Genomic DNA, 24,911 nt, shown 5'->3' on the forward strand with positions numbered 1-24,911 from the left:
TTTAAAAAACAACAATAACAACAATCTATTCCATTAGACAGTTAGTGCGAGTTTATTCTTCCCATTTTACAGATGAGATGAAAAAAATTGAAGCCCAAGGAGGAGAAGCAACTTTTCTCCCATCACAGGATTTGGAGCTGTAAGGGGGTCTTAAGTCTGATTCCAGTTCGTAGAGGAGAGAGCTGAGGGTCAGAGGTGTTTTTCAAGATCACAAAACACGCAGTCTAGACAGGATTCGAATCTTCCATCCATTAAGTTTCTCTGCACTAAGCGACAAAGCCCTTTATAAATTCACCCCCGAGTAAATGGAGCAGCATCTGTTTTGAACCCAGGTTTGCACCGTCTCTAGTACCTTTAAAGAAAGGGCCAATAGCCCACCCAATCCTCCAATTCCAGTGAATTGTGGTACAGTCCATGGCCGAAGGGCGCCCCCCAGCTTCCACACATGGTACCGTCAGGGACTCTGGGCCGGTTTCTTTCCCAGATTCCTAGTCCGGAGCCAACTTCCGGGCTAGGGATGCTGAGCTGTGATTGGTTTTCGTTTAGTCAAGCCTGGCCGGCCATTGGTAGGTGAGTGGGGAGGGGGCGGGCGGAATGAAAGAAACCGCGCCCCCTCCCTCAGGTTGGACGTAGTGCGGCGCCGCGGGCTGGCGCGAGGGTGCGAGGCAAGATGGCGCTGACTCAGGGCACGAAGCGAAAAGTCTGTTACTACTACGATGGTAAGTGCGGCCGGCCAGGGCTGGGGGGCTTGAGGGGACCGGACGGAGGAGAGCGGAACCCGAGGGAACTGATCTGGGAAGCGGGAACTTTGAGACAGTCCTGCTAGCTAGGGAGTGTCGGGGACTGAAAGGAGCAGAGGGGACTAAGGGGATGGGGGGGAGGGACCCTGGGGAGAGAGGAGACCGAAGGGGCTCTGGGATAAGGAAAGGAAACGGGGGGCAGGGCTGGGGGGGAGGAGCCTAGAGAGGGGAGGAAAGACTGGGGGGGGGCAGGATTGAAGGGGAGGAAAGGGAGGGGAAGGACACTGAAGGGGGCCAGGACCCGGGGAGGGGTAGGTGGAAGACGGGGCGCAGGACTAAGGAGAGGAAATGGGGAGGCGAGGAGAGGAGCCTGGCGAGACGGGAAGGGAGAATACGGGGGAAAGGAAACCGTAGTGGAGGGACGGACGGGAGGGCGGGGGCAGCCTTAAGGGAAAAGGAGACTGATGGGGGGTAGGAAGCCTGGTCTGGAGGAGAGACTGAGGGAAGGCCGGATTTGGGGGAAGGGAAGCCTGAGGGGTCGCTATTCTTAGAAGAAAAAAGGGGGACAGGGATACGGAGGAGGGAAGTCTGGGGGGAAGAGGAGGCTGAAGCGAGAGCAAGACTGAAGGAAGAGAAGGCTGGGGGGACAGGATTTAGGGGGAGGGCAGCCTGGGGGGGGAAGAGAAGGCTGGGGGGGGGCAGGACTTGGGGGAAGAGTCTGAGGGGGAGGTAGGACGGGGAAGAGAGGAGAGGAGGACTAAAGACTAAATGGGGGAGGGGACTGAAGATTGGACTGGGGGAGGGGACTGAAAGAAGGACGGGGGGAGGGGACTCTTGAGAGAATTGGAATGGGGGAGGGGAGCCTTGGAGGCAAGGACTAGCATGGATGGGGGAAGGGAAGCTTGAAGGGACTGGACTAGAGACGGGACAAGAGTGGGGGATATAAGGGGCCCAAACTACCCCCATGTAGGAAGGAGTATCTGGTATGGTATCCTAGAAGTGGAAGGGGAAAAGTCCAAGTTACAGATTTGAAAGAGGAATTAGGCTGGAAAAAAGAGGAGTCAGTATGAAATGGAGCTGTTGAGAGCTCTGGCTACTGAAGACGTGAGGCTTTTATAGAATGGAGAAAACTCTGGAGAAGAGCATTTCATATTTTTATTCACAATCTTTCTCTGTCCTGTTTATGGGGGGGGGGAACCTGTTTTGTGTTTGAGCACTAGCTATTAAATATTGCTTAACTGGGTTGATTACTTCCTTTGGAAGAAGAAACATTGTGAGTGACTTTAAGACCACTACTCTGGTCAGGGCTGTTGAGTACTTTGTCTCACTCCTCAGCTCTTTGGTGATGAGACTCCAACAGTCTGTCTTCCCCATGGCTGAAGCTACTTAGCTAGTGGCACCTGTTGCAGAGATAGATCTGAGGGAAGGGAGTGGCATTGTGTTGATAAACAACCCTGAATTATCCTTGGGAGCTCTCAGGGTTTTTACATCCTAAAACATATCCAAAAGTTGGCACAGTGAAAGAATACTGGACAAGGAGCCTGGATCTATACTAACATATATATTAGTCTGATAAATATATCACAATTTCTTCAGATGTCAATTCCCTGATCTTTACAGTGAGTATAATGACTGTCTTCCTCCTGGATTGCTGGGGAGTGAATTGTGTAAGCTCATTGAAGAATTGAAATACAGAAAGCCAATTCTATTTGTCAACTCTGTGTACTACTTATCGTAAGCTCATAATAAATGCTCATTAACTTTCTTACTGTGGAGATGAATTGGGTGGCTAAATGATAACTGGCCTTATATGTATAATCATGATGATATATCACAATTTCTTTAGATCTCAGTTTCCTAGTCTTTAAAATAAGTATAATAATGGCTACCTCTCTTTTGGATTACTGTGAGAATGAAGTGTTGTGTAAGCTCATTGAAGAATTAAAATACAGAAACCCAATTCTGTTTAAAACTGTATGTAGTACTTATAGTAAACTCATAATAGATGCTCGTTAACTTATTGTGGAGATGAATTGGGTGGGCTGAATGATAGATCACTTTAATTTTAATTTTTGACAATTCCCTCTTTTTTTTTTTTTTTTTTTTTTTTTTGCTGAGGCAATTGGGGTTAAGTGACTTGCCCAGGGTTTCACAGCTAGGAAATGTTAAGTGTCTGAGGTGAGATTTGAACTTAGGTCCTCATGACTTCAGGGCTGGTGCTCTATTCACTGTGCCACCTAGCTGCCCCTGACAATTCTTTCACCATTCTTGAGTCAGTATCCTGGAATATGTAAAGCAGGTCAAATACCTATTCTCTGCAGTCTCCCATGCTTCAGCCTTTCCAGCTTTGGAATTATAATTAAAATAAACTTTCTTTGCTCTCAGATGGAATATGATAGTCTTATTCCCTCTGAGCTCTTTTAACCTTCTTGGACTCCTGTATAACCTGTCTTCTATTAGAATGTAAACTACTTAGGGATGGGTAGTATATGCATATTCCATACTTTTGTACTTGTATCCTCTTTACCCTTATTAGTAGTCTCTGATAACTGGTAAGTGAAAGTTCTGGATTGTAAATCCTAATATCTTGATATCTTTTTTTTCTCGTCCTGAAAGGAATACTCCCCGAGTCCACATGATAATAGTAATAATAATTATTATTAATTATGTAGAACCTACTAGATGCCAGCAAGTATTATGCTAAACATTTTACAATTATTATCTCATTTGATCTTCACAACAATGCTTCCTTGAAGAAACCGAGACAGATTAAGTGATTTACCTAGGGTCACATCTAGTAAGGGATGGAGGGAGAATTTGAATTCAGTTACTTCAGATTCTAGGCCTACCTCTATTTACTGTACTACCTATTACCTACCAGTTACTTTCCAAAGAATCCCTTATTAAGAAATATGGTTCATTGGAAGCTTGATTCGATCTTATTCCTGGCGTAGAAGAACTTGAGACATTTTATTTAGTTAAATTTACTGAGTATTTATTAAGCTTTTCTGATGTGCCAAACACTATGGACAGAAACATTAATGGAAAAAATGAAGATTCCCTTAGAGAGATTAGTTTGGGGTTGGGGACAGTGCCATGTACATAAGCAAATTTAAAAATACAAAGCAATGGCAATGGACAATGAAATTGGAAAAGGCCTCTTCAATAGGCAACACCTAAGCTGGACTTTTATGGGAAACTTGAGTTTCCTGGGGGCAGTGAGAGGAAGAATAATCCAGTCATTGGACAACATAGGAAAGATACAAAGATGGGAGATTCTGTGATGTTGGGTGTTCAGGAAACAGACATTCTGCCAGTTTGTTAGAATAAGAATGGTGATAGGAATAAGTATTGGACCTGTACTTTTACCGGTATAGGAATCCCCTAGTGAGAATACGAGTAATTAATCTGAACAGTTAGATTGGATGGAACCAAATTGTGAAAGGCTTTAAATGCCAAGCAGAGGAGTAAATATTTTTATCCTAAACGCAAGAGGGAAACACTGAACCTTCTTGAGCAGAGGAGTGACTGGTTTAGACCTGTGCTTTAGGAATATTAGTTTGGCAGTTGTGTGAAAAAAAGCTTAGAAAGGGGAAATACTAGAATCCAGAAGACCAGTTAGAAAACTATTGCAACAATTCAGGGAAGAGGGTCTGAACTAGGTAGGATGATTATGTAATGAAGGACTTAACAGATTTTGATTTCCCCCTGATAAGAGGGAAAAATAGAAAGGGGTAAGGAGAAAGGACTCATACATTGTGTTCAACCTGGATGTTGGGAAGGATGGGAATACTTTTAATAAATTGATAAATTTAGAGATTTGTTTTAGGGAAAGTATGAGATAAAGTTCTGTTTTGGCTATGAAGTATCCGAGCTACTTAAAAGATATTCAGCATGTAGTTGATAATGTGGGCCTAGAACTCAGAGAGATACTTGCTGTATTAGATTGAGTATTATCTGCATTGATACAATTAATGGCTTGAGCCAACTAATAGAGGCAACTAGATCTATCCACTAAACATGGAGTCCTGGAAGATCTGGGATTAAGACTAGCTAGGGTATGACTGGGTAAGTCACTTAACTTCTATTTTCCTTGGTTTCCTCATCTGTAAAAAGAAGAGATAATTGATAATTTTGGAGAGATTTTGAATTGAATATTGAGTACAGAAGCCAGATCCCAATGAGAATCATAGACTTCGAGCAATGTCCTCATGTTATAGTTGAGGCTTGGAGAAAAGTGATTTGTTCAATGTCACATAGCTAGTAAATGATTGAAGATTAGAATCCATGGTCTCTGACATCAAAGCTAGTACTCTTTCTACTCTACTTTGAAGGTAGAAGATGGAAAAGTATGTAAAGACATCTTCTGGGAGTTTGGGAAAGAGAGGAGGCTTAAGGCAGTACTGGCTCAAGTAAAGCCTTTTTAAGGATAAGGAGAGCTAGACATATTTTAGGCAGCAGGGAATGAGTCTGTGGATAAAAAGAAATTTTAAAATGGCATGGAGAAAAGAGTTTCTGGAGGATTAGGTAGGAAATGGATCAAGAATAAAAAGGGATAGTTTAGCCCTTGCATGGAGAAGAATGACAAGATGAATTGTAGAATCTAGAAGAGGAAGCTTAGGATGAATGGTCTCAGTAAAAGTTTGAGATCCTTTCCTGAGAGGGCTGGATATAGGTGGCATAGAAAAAAGCATAGATTTGAAATACTTTGTAAAGAGTGTAGTAAAAGTAATAATAGCACTTATTGTAGTGCTTTAAGATTTTTTTAAGTGTGCACTCATAGAGAGAGGACTGTGGGAACTGAGTGTGGATCACTGTTGTTGTTTGCTTGCATTTTTTTTTTTTCCCTTTTTGATCTGGCTTTTCTTGTGCAGTATGGTAATTGTGGAATATGTATGAAGAATTGCACATGTTAACATAATAGATTACATGCCATCTAGGGGAAGGGTTAGGAGGAAGGGAGGAAAAAATTTGCAACACAAAATTTTCTAAGGGTGAATGTTTAAAATTATCCATGCATATGTTTTGAAAATAAAAGGCTTTAATAAAAAGATTTGCAAGTACTTTACAAATATTTCATCCTCACAATCCTGGGGTAGTAGGTTTTGTTCTTATTTCAGTTTTACAGAACTGGAAACTTTTGAGGCCAACAGTTTGTATAACTTAACCAGGGTCACAGAGCTGGTTGGATTTAAATTCAAATCTTTCTACTGCCAGGTCTAAATGTTCTCTTTGATATATATCACCTAGGTTTTTAGAATTGTTATAAGGGAAGAGAACAACTGTGAAGGTCTAGTTGAAATTAGATATTATATTTGTAGTTGTCCCAGCAGTTGAGACTTTATGAGAATTCAGCACCACTCACATAGATGTGAATGGAAAGAGTAATTCAGGGTTGGGTTTTGGAAAAGGATGAGGTGAGAGGAAAAGAATTAAAAAGTAATGGACAGCAGAAATTTGCACTGGTTAGAGTCAAACTCTTAAAGGAAGGAAGAAAAGTAAGTAGTGCTGGTGAGTTCAGAAAGTAGAAGGGATGTCTTTAGAAGGAATTTCAGAATTCTGGGTCTTGGAAGAGGGAAAGATGTGATCAAATTGATTTATTGGAAGCCTAGGTGTTTGAGGAGATTCTGTATGTAATGTCTGACCTAGGGTTGGGAGGACTTGAATTATTCTTAAAGAAGGGAGTGTGCAAAGTGAAGTGAGCAGAATCCAGTTTCTGCCCTCTATAAAGGAAGGCTTTGGGAGGAGTTTGGTACTCCACCCTTCTCAGAAAGATTTAAAGAATTAGGGCCAAAAAAGAAGAAGAAGAAGAAGAATTAGGACAGTAAAGTGTTTCAAATGTAAAGTGCTTTGCATCCTGTCTAAAGTAGAAGCCTTCTGAGTACCATAGATGGTCATGTCCTTTCTATGTCTTTGGCTTCAGTCCTTTGTTTGTCTATTATCCTCCTTGGCAAAGGTAGAAGAGTTGGGGATGACCCAAGTGTTTTGATACTTATCCTATAACTTGTAAGGATAGCTATTCTTCAACCCTTGCTCCATTCCACTTCTATCACTTGACTCTGGGATTTGCATCTGAATGGCTCTCCCAGAATAGGTCTTCAGTTCCTTTGCTGAAGAAAGTCCTCTTAGAAACTCCTTGAGTCCCACCTTTTGACAATTTGAGCACTGTGGCTAAAATGTACTGTTCTTATGATCTAAGTCTTAAAAATGATCAGTATTTGGTGATCTGTCTTGGCTCCAAGAAGCCCATACATAGCATGTGAGGTAGGGTCCTAGGTAAATATATTGGATTTGGAGGGATCCAGGAAGAGGCAGGATATTGCAGACACTTCATTTAAAAAGTATTAAAATTGAAAACATGGAATCCTAAGCATGGAGAACCATCTACTAACATTAAAGTATCCTATGTCTTTTGACATTGTGTCAAAAATTGTGCTTGGGGTAAAATTGTTCTTTTAAGATTCTGGTGAAATATGGGAAGCCTTGAATTAGCATAGTCTCATTGAGGCCCTTGTGTCTGGCCATCCTGATTTCTCAGAGTGAAGCCATTACTGACTGGCACAGGTTTCTAGAGGAACTTTGTTAGGACCTTAACTCTTCATAAAGGAATTCTGCTGTCTTTGGAAATGCAACTATGAGTTGGCATCCATGAGTTTGGTAGTTACAGAGCTTTCTTAGTTTGTTTGCAAAAGACTTTAAAAACTGAAAGGATGCCTTCACATTCAGTGGGTGGACTCTGATCTTATTTTTTTCAATTGTAAAATGAGGGGTTTGGACTGAAAGGTTTTGCAGGTGCCTTCCAGCTCCAAATTCTTTTGATACTATAAAGCTACTATCCGTAGTAGCTTATTATTTAAAAAATAATGAATGTTTTACCTTCCTGTAACTGAAATTGTGACTTTTTCTTTCTCAGGTGATGTTGGAAATTACTACTATGGGCAGGGCCACCCAATGAAACCTCATCGAATCCGAATGACTCACAACTTGCTACTTAACTATGGACTCTATCGGAAGATGGAAATATATGTGAGTTTGGGGGAGGTTGATTTATATAAGCCCTAGTCTTCCATGGAAACTGCTTCTGAGAGCAGAGGATTTACATTTCCAGGGGGATATATTTCTCTGAGGCACAAAATTAAAGATTACCATCTAGTTAGAGATAATCCATACTTGAACTGTCTCAGTTGCTCCTCTACATCTAGCCCACTAAAAAGCTGGGCACTTAGTAGTTTACAGTTTGGATAGTTTGGGGAAGTGAATTCACGTAGATTTGACCCAACCCTATCATTCTCCTTACCTAGCCAGATCAGGTCATTCAGTTCCTAGTGTAGTACTATGGAGAACATTCAATCTGAGGATCCAAATAAATAATCCAGTTAATAAAAACGGATCCCAAAGAATTAAAATGCAATTCATTGGAAGATAGAAGGTAAAGGATTTCACCATCTAGAAGATTAAAAGAAATGAACTAGGAAGTAACTTTTCTGAGATTTTCTCTTCTTGGCCTGCATTCTAGAGATGATTATATCTTCCTTGCCTAAAGGACTTTATCCACCTGGGATAGAATGAATTCAAATTGCTCCCAGGTCTGCTTCATATCTTATTTGCTTAAAACAGGCATCTCCTGGTATTGTGTATATTGGGGGAGGAGGGGAGAAGAACCTGGAGGCAGGACAGATTAGTCCAGGTTATTTTATCTAGCCTTGGCTTTTTAGGGTTTCTTTGGTTTGAAATATCTCAGGAAACTGACTGCCCATGTCCATCTCTTCCAAAAAATTTGCTTTTGTATTCTCAGCTATGTAGTGCTCTTTCTCACAAAAGCTACTTCATGTTTATAGCCCATAGCACAAGCTTTTAGTACTTAGTCCTAGTCTTCTAGATCATTTCTTCCTTGTTAGTGTCATCTCTCCAAATAGACTGAGCTCCATAGAGAGACAATATTTTATCCATCTTTGGATTCCTCTCATCCATAGTAAGTGCTCAAAGATCTGGGGGAAACTGAAGCTGATGACAATAATTCAACCTTTTTTGTTTGGTCCTGACAGCGGCCCCACAAAGCCCATGCGGATGAGATGACCAAGTACCACAGTGATGACTACATTAAGTTTTTGCGCTCTATCCGTCCTGATAATATGTCGGAGTACAGCAAGCAGATGCAGAGATGTGAGTCTATTCTGTTTGCCCAGAGAAGCTTTGTTCATCCACCTGACTAGAGGGTTGCATTGGATTCTACCAAAGAATTTTCCCATTAAAGGGATAGGGGACAGGAACTCAGTATCTTTCATTGGCATGGGGAGTTCCTGGGTGATTTATCTAGGATTGAATAATTCAATTATTTGCCCAGAGTCACAAAGAAATATCAGAGGGGACACATAACCCAAAGCCCTCTTGTCTTGGAGGTCATCTTTTGTGTCCTAATGTGTGTCCTATGTCTGTTTCCCACCAAGTGTTGACAAGTCAGAAAAATAATTCAACAGCAGTTTATAATTTGCTTGTTCTTGCTCTCAGCACCTTTATGTTACAAATAAGGTTCTATTCCCAGCTTTGATCTTGGGCAGGTACTTTTAACATCTAGAGGCTTCATTTTCCTTATAATCTCTATTCGACTTATGATCTTTAAAGTTTTATAATTGATACTAGTGTCATTGGAAATCGGGTAACTCTATACCAAAAAGCCAAGTGCCTTCAGTCTCATAAGCTACTTCTGACAAGAACAGACTCATCTTATAACAGTTGACCCTGAAGGGTGGGGGGATTCCCAAATTTTAGCAGATACTTTGAGGTGGTCTTAGAAGTTATTGCCTTCACATCTAAAGACTTGGTATGTAATATAATTGATAACATTTTCAGTAAGGATTTAAGGTTTATAAAGTACTTTTCCTCACAATAGTCCTACAAAGGTAGATATTGAGCATTATTATTCCCATTTTATAATCTGAGGTGATTTAATAGTGGTCACCTAGTTCATTAAATGTCAGTCAAAATTGGATTCAAATCTTAGTTCTGGCTGTTAGCTAGCTCTGAGCCTGGGCAGGTATCTAAGCCTCTGCTGTGGGGGAAAAAAGTAATACCCTATCCGCTGCACAAGATGATGCTGAGGAAAGCATTTTATAAGACCTATAGAAATGTGAATTGATTAATATTATTTTGTACTAAATGCTAACAATTGTGATCACTTAAGAAGCACTAGGAAACCTGTGAACAGCAGGACTGATAGCACTTGGTAGAAAGATATATGAGGTCCTTGATCAGTTGGAGGATCTCAGGCAGAGTGCTTCTAATGGCAGCCTGGAGAGCTGAGAAAGTTGAAAATTTTGGGGGTCCTAAAGGATCAGATCTTTTACAGTTTTCAGGGTCTGCTGCCATAGGGAAGAGCCAAGCCCACTAAACTGATGGTAGCATGGAACAGAAGCTGGAACAGAAACAGCTTCTGTATACACTATCCCACTTATGTGTGTTCTCCATCAGTTCTTAGTCACTTTGAAAATCCTTGCTCAGCCCTGGAGAAAGGGCCCTGCTTTGGTTCCACTAGTCTATTCACTGGACACGTGCCATTCGAGGAGACACTGCTCCATCTGGTGAGATGTTCTTTGAGAATGTTTGACAGAGCACATCCTCTCTTGTGAACTGGCAGCAACCTTATTATTTTCATCTGTCTTTCTGGGCTGGGCTTTAAAAGTAGTACTAGTAAGTAACATAAATTGCTTGCTCCTATTAGCGCAGGCTTTGTTGTTGTACTACTTAGTACAAGTCTGGCCTCAGGCACTTATGTCCTGGCTATGTAACCCTGGGCAAGTCACTTAACCCCAATTGCCTCAAAAAAAAAAAAAAAAAAAATACTAGCACAAGTAATCTTATCCTTGTTTGACAGAAGAGGTTCAGACAGGTCTCGTTGATTTGCCTGTGGAAGTAGGATTTAAACTCTACTCGACTTCTAAGTCCTTTTTCAGGATTATAAGTATCATATTAAGAACTGGGCAGCATATTAAGACCTTGAGGATAATTTAAACAATATCCAGGCCAAACTCCTCATTTTGCAATTGAAGAAAACTAAGGCTAAGAAAAAGGATGTCTCGTTCCCAGGATCACAGTAAATAAAATCTAGATACCAGCCTAGGTCTTCTGGTTCTGTATCCACTCTCTACTGTGCAGCTATCTGCTTATAAGATGTTAGAGCTGAAATGGACGTCAGAGGTCTGCTAGTCCAATCCCCTCATTTGTCTAGGATCACAGCTTGTGACTGACAGACAGTTCCAAGGCTCTTGACTTGAAGTTCAGGAACATTCTTGCATTACTCTGCCCTACTGGAACGTATTTTAAGGAATTCCAGGGTGGCCTCACTGCCCAGAAATATCTTCTGCATAATCAGATTTCCCAGTAAAAATGCAGATGTGTTTATATTTTATGTAATTTGTAGATACATATAGAAAGAGACAAACACATATAGACAAAGAGACACAGGCTGTGGGTACATAAAAACACTTCTAGAAGGAAAATAACCATAAACTTTTTTCCCTTTTATTTCTTTTTATTCTTTTTTGCTGAGTTAAGTGACTTGTCCAGGGTCACAATAGACACTATTAAGTGTCTCGAGCCTAATTTGAACTCAGGTCCTCCTGATTTCAGGTTCAGTGCTTTATCCATAACACCATCTAGCTGCCCCCATAAACTCTTACTGGCTCTCTCCCCTCCCCTCCAAATTCTTAAAACCAATTCTGATTGGGATTTGGTGAGGGGGTTGTACCCATTTTTTTTTTTTTTGGTATAACTTGCTATAATTTCTTGCAGTTGTATAAAATGTGCTGTAAATGCAAATATAATTTTACTTTAAAATAGATTTCCATGTTTATCTGCCTTAGAAAATTAAAACCTATGAAGCTTGGTCTTTTGAGGTTTTCTTAAATTCTGATCCTTTTAATGCTAATAAAAAAGTGCTTAGAGGGGGATGGATGCCTTGAGAGTCTCTACTTCCTCTTCCAAGCACATTTTTCTTAATTTACTTAGCTAGCATAGCTTGATGATTAGAGGTCTGAGTTCAGACCCTGCCCTAATGTCACCTAATCTCTGATCATCTATCCCTTTGGAAAAATCTATGACTCTTTCCTCAGAAAAAATTTAATTAAAGGAAATGCTAGGTTTTAGTTACAAGTTAGTGAAAATAAAGATATCATTCTCTTCTACTTCCCCACCCCCATCATGGTTCTTGGACTTCCTAAAATCCGTCCATGGAACCCAGGTTAAGAACTGTGTTCTACCTAACAGCATTGTGAAAACCCCCTGTAGATATTTACTGTATCTAAGTACTTTATTGCATTGTTTAAGGGTCCAGTATGCTAATGAAAGGTGCAAGTGAGTTGTCTCTTTTTTCCCCAGAACACCAGCAATATAAGCTGTAGTGGGGGAGCACTCATTGGTGGATAATATTTTTCCCTGCCTTTAACTACAGGAAATCTGACTAGATAATCTATCTTTAAGGTTTTTTCTAGTGCTGAAATTCTGGGATGCTGAGTTGTTGTTTTTTTAAGTGAATGTTAGATTTAGAGGAAAGTTTCATTTTTATTTACCTTTCTTTGAATTTTTTTTGCTGGTGTTTAAAATCTGAGCAATATGTGTTCTTTCCACACTTAAACCTTAGTTGGCTAGCCCCCTGAAGGACAAAATAGAAAAGAATTTCCTTTGTGAAAATAAGCAGGACTGTGAGAGTCCAAAGTTCATACTGTTAGAACCTGGTGGTGTTTGCTGCAGGATGTAGGGAAGAACTGCTTCTCTAGTCCTTTCAGAGATGCTGCTCCTCTTAGGAATATCTCTGTTAAGGATAATTCCCACGGGTAGTGTATGATTCAGGTCAGTGTATCATTTTGGTTGTGCTTTTTTAGGGAGGGGGCAAGGGAAAGGAGAGGCAATTGGGCTTAAGTGACTTACTTGCCATGGGTCAGTGTTAAGTATCTGAAGTCAATTTTAAACTGGGGTCTTCCTGACTTTGGGTCCATTGCTCTATTCACTGTGTTGTCTAGCTGGCCCCAGGTCAGTGAATCTTTTAGCTAGCTCAACTTTTGGACTATTTGGTCTAAAGCAGGCTGGTAACTCTTTTCTATATCAGGGGGCTTGCTTGATAACCAAGTGAGTTGTTGGTGACCAGTGTGCTTGCATTAGTTTTGTGTCATTCTTCACTCACATCTGACGTTAGAACTTAGACTAGTTGTTATTTGTAGAGAAGACAGCATACTGTAGAGGGGAAGTATTGGATTTTAATCAGGAGTTCTAAGTTTGAATCTTACCTCAGATACAAGTTGTATGATCATGAGCAAGTCACTAAAAGCTTAGTGCTTTAGTTTCTGCAACTGTAAAATTGAGATAATATTTAAACTTTGCATCAGAGTTCATTTACTGCATATTTGCCAAATGAGAAAGAGACCTGAATCCTTAATGTTGAGGATTCCTTCTTTTTTGGTTGCATTCTTTAAAGGATTGTGTTTCTGAGATTGCCTTGTATTGGAGGCCCCAGGACTTGCTTTTCCTTGGAGGTGCATAAATGGGAAACGTAGTCTCGTAACAGAACCTGAGTTTTTCTCGGTGGTGGAAAATGCAAATCTCTTTACTTTTCCCTTTTTTTTTTTTTTTTAAGTTAATGTTGGTGAAGACTGTCCAGTGTTTGATGGCCTGTTTGAGTTTTGTCAGTTATCCACCGGTGGATCTGTAGGTAAGGAACTTCTAGCTGTTATAGAACAGATAATTGTAGGCCCTACTGATAACTTACTTCTTAGATTTGGGCCATAGTTCAATGCCTTCATCTTTATGTTATGATTTCCAAAATGTTGTTCAGGACCCCAACCATCATTTGGTTATTGACAGTTATTGGAACTCAAAAGACTTTATTTTTATAAGTCTTATCTGGAATTATATTTGGAGCCTAGATCAGTGAAAGTCAAAAGTAGAATGTTTACTTCCTGCTATATCCTAAAACTGTCTGCATACAGTGAGATTGGGGGTAATGGGACATTATTGCAAATTGAGAGTTGAATTGTTTGGTACAAATGGTATAGTTTTGATTAAAATTGTATCAAATAATTGTATAATTTGGCTAATTTGTCCTGGTGTCTTGGGAGGTAGGATAGGTAGAGAGGATATTCAGGGAGCTCCCTACCTGACGGTGTCTTTTCCCTCCCTGTAGCAAGTGCAGTGAAGCTTAACAAACAGCAGACGGACATTGCTGTGAACTGGGCTGGGGGACTGCACCATGCTAAGAAGTCTGAAGCTTCTGGCTTCTGTTACGTCAACGACATTGTGTTGGCCATCCTGGAGCTGTTGAAGTACGTTCACCTCATATCCCCTGGGGGCGGGAGCATCGATATCTAGCCCTCTACCCTGCTGCACACAGTTCCTTAGTATATTTCTCCTTAGAGTGCAGTGACAGGGACGGCTCTGATGAGTGTCTGCAGCCACTCATCAGGGTGGTGTGAACCTAGAAAGAGGCTCGAGGAATGATTCGGAAGCACTGCTCAGAGCCCAGGTTTGGAAATGGCCAGTGTGGCCTGACCTGGGATGCTGGCGCTCTCACTCTTGGCCCATTCCAGCCTCTGGAGACAACCAGCTGCTCTTCCTCCTTCTCTCATCCTCACCATTTAACCCTTGCGATTAGAGATCCTTGAGGGAGGCCACCAATCTGGTAAGCAGGGCCATAGTGCCTTGTGCTTGGGACATCTCATTCCCCTTAGTGCCCTAGGCCCCCTGACCTGCTTCTGATCCTAGGTACCACCAGAGGGTGCTGTACATTGACATTGACATTCACCATGGCGATGGCGTGGAAGAAGCTTTCTACACCACAGATCGGGTCATGACAGTGTCCTTTCATAAGTATGGAGAGTACTTCCCGGGAACGGGTGACCTACGGGTGAGAGCTCCCTTCTGGCAATAGCCAGCTCTCTTCCGGCTCTAACTTTCATGCCTCATACTACTAAACCACTTCCTTTCTCTTCCACTGTTCAGAGCTCAGCCTGGAGCTCCCACTGGCAGCTGCAGCTCTGTGGGGGGTGGGGGTGGGGGGGTCTTCCAGTCTACCAGCTGGCATGGAGTACGTCAGCAGAGGCGGGTTTGGGGCTAGACTCGGCATTTCCAGATGTCCTGTGAGTCTTGGGTTTTGGTGACAATGTTCAGGCACTGCCTGGCATGAGCCATCTGCTTACCTTACCTTACTGTCTCACAAGTATCAAAGTGACTGAAATAAAAAGAACTGTTTGCTGAGCCCCCTTGCCTTGGGCAAAAAGGTGCCACCTACTACTTTCACTGGCAGCACAGCTATTTACTGCAGTCAATGAGACAATAGACATCTGCTGCCTAGTATAGAACCAATTAAAATTGGGAATCTGTTTGGGAGATATCACCAACCCCTCTTTCTCTTCTCTCCTTCCTTTCCTCTCTCTTCCCCCTAGTTCATCAGGAGATAATCCTTAGAAGGGGAAGCAGGTGTGACTTAGTAGAAGAGCACTTGGATTTGAATCCTGACAATGCTACTTTATCCCCTGTGTGACCCTGTACCAATCACTTCTGAACTGAAGTTTCCTAATCTATAAAATGAGTGCGTTGAACTGAATGATTATCTAAGGATCCTTCTAGCTCTAAATCCTATGAGCCCACAGAGTAGGGGGCACTCTGAGAATGATCTTACAGGTAGGCCCTAGAAATTGTTGCCTGGCACCTAGTCCTAAGAGACAATTGTCATGATAACCTGTTCCCATCAGCAGCATGAAGCGGGACATTTTGTGCTGTGTTATCACCTTCTGAAGCTTTGTCTATTTCAGTTCATGACTGATCACATGGATCTGTGTCCCATCCCAGAGCTGTGGCACTTCTATCTGTGGTGGCCTTGTGCTTGCCTAAGGGCAGATCTTTTGCTGATATGGTCATTGTGGAGTGATAAAAAGGGTCACTGGTGATGTTTGGGCAGGGATTCAGAGGGACTGTGCTTTTTGAGGGATGTGCGGGGTGTTTCTTTACACTACTTTCAGTTGAACTCTACAGTTCTGCTTAATCTTGTTCTTCCTTTGCAAAGTTCTATTTCTCTTTACTCTTTAGCCCTTGGCCTTTTCTTTCTCTTTACCTCATTTTGCTTTAATGTCTCTTTTAAATCAGGACATTGGAGCTGGCAAAGGCAAATACTATGCTGTGAACTATCCGCTTCGAGATGGGATTGATGATGAGTCTTATGAGGCCATTTTTAAACCAGTAAGTATTATGCATCCAGTCTAACGCCTTGAGATCATGACTAGAGGAACAAGGGAAAGAGCAAGACTTCTCATACTGTGGCTCCGAGAGCCCATTTCACCATTGTTGATTGGCTGGAATAAGAGGACATGTACATATCAACACTAGGAGATACTGGTGATTAATAGATTATCAACAAGCACCCACTCTGTGCTGTCCTATTCTCAGCTCTGTGTGGGAATAGAAAGACATATAGCATTGACTGTTGTCCTCAGTGAGGGATTTGATAAATGTACTGTGAGCTGTGTAAGGCAGTACCATAATAGAATAATTCAGAGATAGGATTGCTTAATGGGGAGGCTTTCTAGTTGAGAAAAGCTTCTTGGAGAAACTAGGATTTAATCCTGAGACTTTGGGTGACAGAAAATGGTACCCTAGTTCATCCTGTTCAAGAGCTCACAGTCTGATAGAGAAGACAGCATGCAAATAACATATGAAAAGATATGTACAAGTTGGGGATGGTCTTAGATGGAAAAAATATTGAGGAATTCAGGAGTTAGGCTTTTTTATAGAAAATAAAACTTAAGCTGAGACAGTGAAGATGAGATTTCTAGGTATGGAGTACATACAATCAGGAGGGAATGTCATGTATGAGGAATAACCAGGAAGCCAACATCATTGCATTTAAGAATATAGGGAAAGGAGTAAGGGGAAGATTTGAAAGTTAGGAAAAGGCTAGGTAATAGAGTGCTTTGGAAGCCAGACAAAATTTCCTATTTGGTCTTAGATGTAATAAAGAGCTACTGAAGTGTATTAAGTAAGCTGATAGGATTGGAATAGGGGAAACCAGCTAGCAGGCTTGCTGTCTATTGTGAGCTATTGTAGTTCATGTGGAGGTGGTTAGGGCTTTTATTGGTGTGAGTCCAAGTGTCAGAGAAATTGGGGGTGGAGGGCGGCGAGAGCAATGTTTAAAAGAAGTTGAAGATAGCTTAATTGAATATGGAGGCCTAGAGTGAAGAGTTGAAGATAGCACCTAGATTGTGAGCCTGGGTGACTGGGAGAAGGGGACAAGGGCAGATAAAGAGTTCATTTTGGAATTGTTGGGAGTTTAAGTTATCTACTACAGGACATTCAGTTTTACATGGCAATACGATAATTGTTTGTATCGAGATGGTCATTTAATCTGTGGGAGCTGATGAGATCCATCAAATGTAAATAGCATAGAGAAGAGAACCCAGGACAGAATGTGTGGGGAGAGGGGAGGAGGGTCTCCCCAGGAAGGCTATTTTAGATAGGATACTGATTGAAGGAGGAGAAGGAACTGTCAGGCAATGGGGGGAGAACTGGTAGAAAGCAATATCATGAAAACCTGGAGATGATCAAGGTTATCATTGACAATGTTAAAGGCTATATTGATGGCAAGAAGAATGAGTATTTAGGGCTGCTAGATTTGGCCTGGATTTTATTGGATTGGATTCCTAGCTTGTTGTTATTTTGAAAAGAATAACTTTGGTTGGATGTCAGACTACTACATAGAGTTTAGGAGAGAAAGAGGAAAAGAAGTGAAGAAGAGTTATGTTGTAAATGAGAGGAGAGTATCACTGTATTTCAGGGATAGAATTTTTGAGAGTGAGGAAGACAAGGTCATGTTTACAAGCACTATTGTAGCTAATGACCTCGGAAAGAACACACGCCTAGAGAATTTGGAGGTCATGGTAAGGAAGAGTGTCCTGGAGGTTTGTAAACAACAGCTACTGGAATCTTGCTTGTATAATAAATACGGATTGAATGAATCTCAGAGGAGAGATTAAAGAGGGAAGGAAGCCCAGAATTGGTATAGGGTATTCCAGTTCCTTCCAAGATCAGTGAGTTGGGGATTATGGGTGAGAGCGAAACTAGTGCTGGAAAAGAGTGGTCAGACAACCTGTATTGTCAGAAAAGGACCAAGTCTCGGTGATGATGGGAGTGACTTGAAAGAGGAAAAGGTTATAGATGAAAACTAGTTTGTTGCTTACAAAATAGCCACTCTGGAGATTATAGTGGTTGGGCAGCTTCAGAATAGGGCAGGTTAGACTGAGGGAGACTGGAGCAACACCAGAGGAAGACAAGACAGCTAATACAAGGAGAGATCTCAAAGGAGAGAGTTGGGTGAAGTTCTCTGAGAAGTCTGAAGAAGAGATCAGCTTTACTGGATAAGGTAGAATCTTGAATTGGCCATGGAAGGAAAGCACTGAAGAATCATATCTAATTAAGCATGGAGTATAGGGACAGCAGTGGAAAAAGACAAGACAACAACAAAGATGGAGAGTTTCTACTTTGGCTAGTATCAAGAATTCTTAAAGAGAAGTTATCGGAAAAGGTAGAGAAATTATAAGCAAAAATCTTCTTTTCATGGAAGCTGTAAATAGTTGAAATGGAGGGTCAAGAATAATCTGCCTTGGGGGAAGAATGGAGAGCTAAGCAGCCTTGGCTGCCTTCAATATCCTGCCAAAGATGGGTTAGTAAAAAATAGCCCTGCCTTTGGAGTCAGAGCATTTAATAACGTTGGCCAAGCCATGTCTAACCTCCAGGCTTCTAGCTCTCAAATACTACTGAATTACAGCATCGGATTAAGTGATCTCTAGTGTCTAAAGTCAGCTCTATAGCCTATGCTTTGACCACAATGTGGTTATCTTAGCATAGTGGTGATCCAGGCTTGTCTTTTCAGGTTATGTCCAAGGTGATGGAGACCTTTCAGCCCAGTGCAGTGGTCTTGCAGTGTGGTTCTGATTCCCTGTCTGGAGACCGATTAGGTTGTTTCAACCTTACCATTAAAGGTAAACAAAAGGGCAGAGGTCATTGCAGAGTCCTGCTGATTCTGCCTAATCTGTCTCCTATGCTTGGAATGTTCTCCTTCAACACAACTTCTAGAAATTCCTGGTTTCTTTCAAAAGTTCCCATCAAACACTACTTACGACATGGAGCCTGTCCTGACTCCTCTCAGATACTAAGGATTGCAGAACCTCATAGTATCTTATTATTCTGTCTGTTTTGCATTTCCTTAATGATTATATGTTGTGTCCCTTGATAGAATATAAATCCTTTGAAAGCAATCCATTTTGTGTGTGTGTGTTATTTCCAACACTAGGACCTCTGTACAGTAGATTCTTGGTAAACGTTCAATGATTAAAAACCCTTTTCTTGCCTCTTCCTAGGTCATGCCAAATGTGTGGAGTTTGTCAAGAGTTTTAATCTGCCCATGCTGATGCTGGGAGGGGGTGGCTACACCATCCGCAATGTAGCCAGGTGCTGGACATATGAGACAGCTGTGGCTTTGGATACAGAGATCCCTAATGGTAAAGTTAAAGTTGGGCTAATGAGATGGTACCTGGGAGGATAGGTTTGGTTCCTACTCCTGGAGCTGTTTACCCTCCTGGGAGTTGTTATCCATCCAGGACTGTTCTATGAGGTTTCACAACCTTTGTTCCTTTGGTGGGTGTAGTGACAAGAGTGCCAGAGCTGGGTTAGAGTTTCAGTTAGGATACTTACTTGATATGTAACCTTGGGTGTGGTAGAGTGACAAATGTCCTGCATTTGGATTCTCACTTAGCTTTGTGAGCTTGAGAAAGCTACTTTAACCTCTCTGGGCCCTGCCTCCTTTAAAAAAAAAAAAAAAGGGAGGAGGAGAAGGGTTGTATTTGATAATATTTTAAATTTTACCTCAGCTCTGTATCTCATAACTGTTCAGCTTCTAAGCCCCAGATTTATCATCTATAAAATAGGAGTAAGAAATATCAATAGTATTTATTTTTTAGGCTTGGTATAAGGAAAAAACATTTTTAAACTTTAAAGCAACATATATATATATATATACACACATATATATATATATGTATATATACATATATATATATATATATATGTATGTGTGAATTACCATTATTTTTAATCTGCTGAGCCCCTTCTTCCCTTTTCTCTCTCTTTCCCCACCCCCTCCTTTGTAGAAGAGAAAACCTGAGACCTGAAGTGGGAAGTTAACTAACCTAAATCACATAGTGAGTTAATTAAGGCCTTTGGCCTTCAATGCAAGTAGTCTCCCATCACTGATCCTATGACTTGTAACCAGTGGTTCCCAACATTTTTTTTTTGTTGTTTTTTGAACCACCCCTTCAACAATAACAAAAATGTATTGTGAGCTTCCAGGATAATTTAATACTATTCATATTCATAAGCAATTATTTAAGGCTAAGAAACCATTTAAGAATTTTTAGCCTAAACCCCTTATACCAGTGGTGTCAAATAAACACAAACAGAAATGAATCCCTGGGGGACACTTAGTGACTTTGAAAACCACAAATTAATGTTATCTGTCACATTTCCCAATTACATATTAATCAATCATGCTAGTTGAGCTTGATAGCTTTACCTTAGACCATTATCTTGAATCACTAAATGGCCAATCAGCCATCTGACAGATAAACAGAAAGTACTGACTGGATATGGGGAATTTTTTATTTGAAATTTTTTTCGAACATTGGAAATTTCTAAATAGTGAGTGACTTGTTTCATATATAAGAGAAGTATCTAATAGGGCAGCACGATGCATGAACTGAATGCTAGATTTCGTCATCAGCTCAGTGAAGATCTCACTTTTGTGTGAGCTTGGGCAATTCATTCAACTCCCTGGGCCATAATTTCGTCATCTACAAAATGAGGCATTTGACTATTTTGAATCTCTGGCTCTTAAGTCTTAGAATCTAGTCTGGGCTACCTTTGAGCAGCTTCAGGAGCATCCTCAGTCCCACCACTAGCCCAGTCATCATCCGCTCATTCATGTTATTGTGGAGAGGGCATATGATTTGATCAGTTTTATTGAGGGATGGGGGAGGCAATAGACAATCCATGTTTTCTGACTCCTCTGTTTTTTTCTCCTCTCAAAAACTTTCCAAAGAACTTCCCTACAATGATTATTTTGAATACTTTGGACCGGATTTCAAACTTCATATCAGCCCATCTAACATGACAAACCAGAATACAAATGAGTACCTGGAGAAGATCAAGTGAGTGCTTCCTACCTATAGTTTTGCACCTCCACCTCCACCCACCCACCACTGACACAGTATTTTGTTTATTTTTTCTTGGGCCCTCAGGCAGAGGTTGTTTGAGAACCTTCGGATGCTGCCTCATGCCCCTGGTGTCCAGATGCAACCAATTCCTGAGGATGGGATACAGGAGGACAGTGGAGATGAAGATGAGGAAGATCCTGACAAGCGCATTTCAAGTAGGTTTCTGGAGGAAGGAGAATGCTGTCTGGAATGAGTGGGGAGGTAACCTGGGGACCTAGGAGAAACATGACAGGATGGGAAGTACAAGTTCCTTTCAGTTCTCATTGTATGTGATTTTATGGACATGTTTTTACATGTCCTTTCACCTGAAATGATGCCTTATATGGGATGCAGGAAATGTTATCTTGTCAAGTTTGTGTTCAGAAGGCAATTAGCTCTTTTACCTCCTTCCCCTTTCCCAAGCATTAAGAGTCTTTATCCCTCTATGGAATCATTCAGTTAAGGAGAGGAATTGAGATGGGCATTACATGTTTGTTAAACTCTGTTGGGCCAGATGTGCTATATAACTTCCTGCCTGTGCCTCTGCTTTCCTCCCCCTCAGTATGCTCTTCAGACAAACGAATTGCATGTGAGGAGGAGTTTTCAGACTCAGATGAGGAAGGTGAGGGTGGTCGGAAAAACTCTTCCAACTTCAAGAAAGCCAAGAGGGTCAAAATGGAAGAGGAGAAAGATCGAGAGCCAGAGGAGAAAAAAGGTGGGTAGGTTCTTGGGCAAAAGCTTCCGGTGCTTGAGCTCAGGAAAGGGGAAAGGTAGAAAGGAGGTCTCAAACCAACCGCTCAGTGCCTGAGGGCCTCTGCAGGGCTTCTCATTCCTCTTGCTTATTTCCCTGAAGTGTCAGGCCTACAAAAAGAACAAGAGCTGACTTGTAATCCAGCCCAGCTGCCTCACCTCCTATCAGGCCCCCCAGCCTGTTGTGTGACCCATCTCCCCATAGTCAATGGTGACTCTTACATACCACCCAAGCCCTTTTCCTGCCACCTCACACTTCCCAGGGGGGCCAGCTCCTCTCAGCCTCCCAGAAAACTAGTCAAACCTGTTTGTCCTTGGGTCTAGTCCTCTCCAGCACTGGGCAGCTTGGGGGAAATACCTGTCCTCTGGGTTCACACAGCTGTGCCCAGCAGGGGAAGTGATGATATAGCTCTTATCTGGGATAATGCAGGAACCCATAACATTTTCCCCTAATCTGGTCTAGTTCTGGTATTGGGCAGGTGATGGTGGGTGGTAGGAAGGTCCCCAATTGGAGGAAGTAGGATTGCCATTTGTCATTCCTGAAATCACTGTTTCAGAAGCAAAAGAAGAGGAAAAAACAAAGGAAGAGAAACCTGAAGCCAAAGGGTGAGTGAAGAATGGGATTGGAGGATGGGGGGGGGAGGGGTGGAGAGTAGGAAGAGCATTGGCCCTGTTTCTAAAAAAGTCCCAGCCTTCTTTTATCTAGCTGCCTACTTTTGAAACATGATAAAGGGAAACCATCATAATTGACAGGAAGGTCCTTCAATGGATTACAGACATTTTCTCAGTTTTATACAGATTTACCTTTACATAAAGAATTTTGAAAGAAATCTATGTTTAAAAAAAATTCACAAAAATGCCCTAACACAAAGCAGACCCCGTACAATAAGATGCCATAAGATTTGGGCAGTGGTGGGAAGTTGAGAAGCATTTCTAAGTCAGTTCCCTTTAGACAGATACTGTGCATCTCTGTTCAATAGTGAGCCTTAGGGCTGATGAGAACTTGTTCTTGAAGGGAAAGGCCAAACCATCTCCTAAGTATAAGCTTAAGACTTGGAAATGAAAATAATTAGAAATTATTAAAGAGGCCAAAAATTGTCATTGATAAGCATGTGAACTTAGTTTTATGGGGTCAGCTGTAAACAGTAAAGAATAATTCAGTGTTTGCATGAAGTCAACTGTTGAAGGTCCTGTTTTAGAGATGAAAGAACTTTATACGGATAGATGACCAGATTCAGAAGAATAAAGTACCCTGAAGCAACACAGATATTTGAGCAGTGGTTGCTAACAGAAATATGTATAAAGAGAATTTGGGGAAAAGAGTTCCTTTCCCAATTTTTACATGGATTTCACTTAGCTGAAATACTTTAAGAAGTGAGTAACTGATTGTAAAATTAGCACAAGAAATGGAGCTAAAAGTGGTTAAGAATGATATGGAGAAGTCAGTCCCATGGAGAAGAACTATGGATGAGGATCTGATTGAGCTGCTAGCTGCAAAAACTGCAGAAGAGAAGGAAGCTTGTCAACCTGAGGTCAAACCAAAAAAAGGTTACAATCAAGTAGCTAGCAGAAGCATTTCATCACTTGAATTTTTTTTTCTTGTATTGAAAAGATGGATCCAGATCTTCAAGATTTTTTAAAGTTCTAAGATTAGTTGAGGACAATAGCGCTTGCTATCCTTGGATGAATAAGGATAAAGAGAGCCACTGTCCAAAAATCCAAATAGCTACCAGTGATAAAGACTTGGTGCAGTGGGTGGAGAAGGGACAATGCACTGCACACCTATGTTAGCTTTACAATTCTCTTTATTATTATCGTCCTGTATTTAAAATTATGCATTTTAGTACATTTTATGACTTGTAAAGATGTGTTTTATGTAAGCCTTTGTTAACAGGCTCAGCAAAGTGGGTGGGTAGAGAAAAATTTGCATTATTTTCTTCATTGAGGTCTTTGGAATGGTCCCATAGTGAGAACTATCTTGTTAAATAAGCAAATCTGCCTCACCTGTCCTATCTGACACCATCTCTTCCCCACCTGTGCCACTTGGGGATCCTGTGGGCTAAGTATAAAATTCTTTCTAACCTCGGTCATATTCCTACTCCACAGGGTGAAGGAGGAAACCAAGTCTGCCTGAGCTCTCCAGCTTTCCTTGGGGCCTGCTACCTACACCTCCTTCTTTACCCCTACACCCTCAGAGTTTATATTTTCTATGTCTCTCTATTTATATATAAATATATGAAATAGAACTGTCCCCAGAATACAGGAACTAGGGGTTTTGCTATTGGCTGCCCAATCCAGTGCCTTTGTTGCCTTGTACACCCCAGTCTCAGGCAAGTGAATCCGTTTCTTCCCTCCCTTTGTCGTTGTAAACACAACCCCCTTGCCTGACTATTTAGGGCCTGGGTATATTTTTTTCTGGGTGGGTTATTTTAACATGGCATAGGACACATTGCCCTGGGTGGCTGGGTTGGGTAGCCTTCACAGCCCCCTTTTCTCCCTCTGTGGGCCTTTTTTATTCCTCCAAATTGAATTTGAAACTCAGTGAAGTTTTTGTAAGGATGGCAGGTGATGTGTGTCTGTCTAACTTCCTCTGGTGGTTCCTCAGTAGGTTCAGGTACTTAGCCAACCACTACTTTTCCCTGTCCTGAGGTGAAGTTAGTTAGCAACTGCTCAAAGGTGCTATGCTTGGTGCCCATGGAGACATGTGACAAGGATGTGCCTTCTTGCTGGTTCACCTACCTGGTTTGCCAGGGGGCACCTTATGCTCCCATACCTCAGCAGACTTCTAGGCTAAGGGCTTTCTTTTGGCTGCCCTTTCACTGGTACCATCAAATAGTCCCGTTCACCCTGGCCAGGGACCCACCGTTGTCGATTGGGTTTGTGTGAGAGTGGTCTGGGTTGGGATCTATGGTGTGGTTTCTATTTTGAAGTTATTTTTTTGAGGTTTTTTTTTTTTTTTTTGAAGAACCTTTGTAATAAAACTGGTACATTTTTATGTCTTTGTGAATTGGCTGGCATTTCTGATGTCCAGATATTAGGGTAGTGGAGATGAGGTCTTTCTGTTAAAATAGAATCAAGCATGGCATATGGAGTGCTAGAATTTAAGGATGAAAAAATTAAGGCCTACAGAAGATTA

The 24,911-nt window shown here is 41.4% G+C and overlaps 1 protein-coding gene across 1 annotated transcript; it reads left to right on the forward strand.

The window, feature by feature from the left end:
• Positions 1–607: 607 nt before the first annotated feature.
• On the forward strand, positions 608–24,770 carry HDAC1 (histone deacetylase 1). The gene is made up of 14 exons (XM_051987844.1): positions 608–719; positions 7,654–7,766; positions 8,786–8,903; positions 13,366–13,440; positions 13,912–14,050; positions 14,490–14,631; positions 15,870–15,962; positions 18,649–18,757; positions 19,136–19,276; positions 20,872–20,980; positions 21,071–21,201; positions 21,588–21,740; positions 22,333–22,381; positions 23,882–24,770. Exons 1-14 carry the CDS (start codon positions 671–673, stop codon positions 23,907–23,909), a joined length of 1,449 nt encoding a protein of 482 aa, XP_051843804.1. The 5' UTR covers positions 608–670; the 3' UTR covers positions 23,910–24,770.
• Positions 24,771–24,911: the final 141 nt, after the last annotated feature.

The sequence above is a fragment of the Antechinus flavipes genome, chromosome 3 (genome assembly GCF_016432865.1).
Source record: "Antechinus flavipes isolate AdamAnt ecotype Samford, QLD, Australia chromosome 3, AdamAnt_v2, whole genome shotgun sequence".
Classification (NCBI taxonomy): domain Eukaryota; kingdom Metazoa; phylum Chordata; class Mammalia; order Dasyuromorphia; family Dasyuridae; genus Antechinus; species Antechinus flavipes.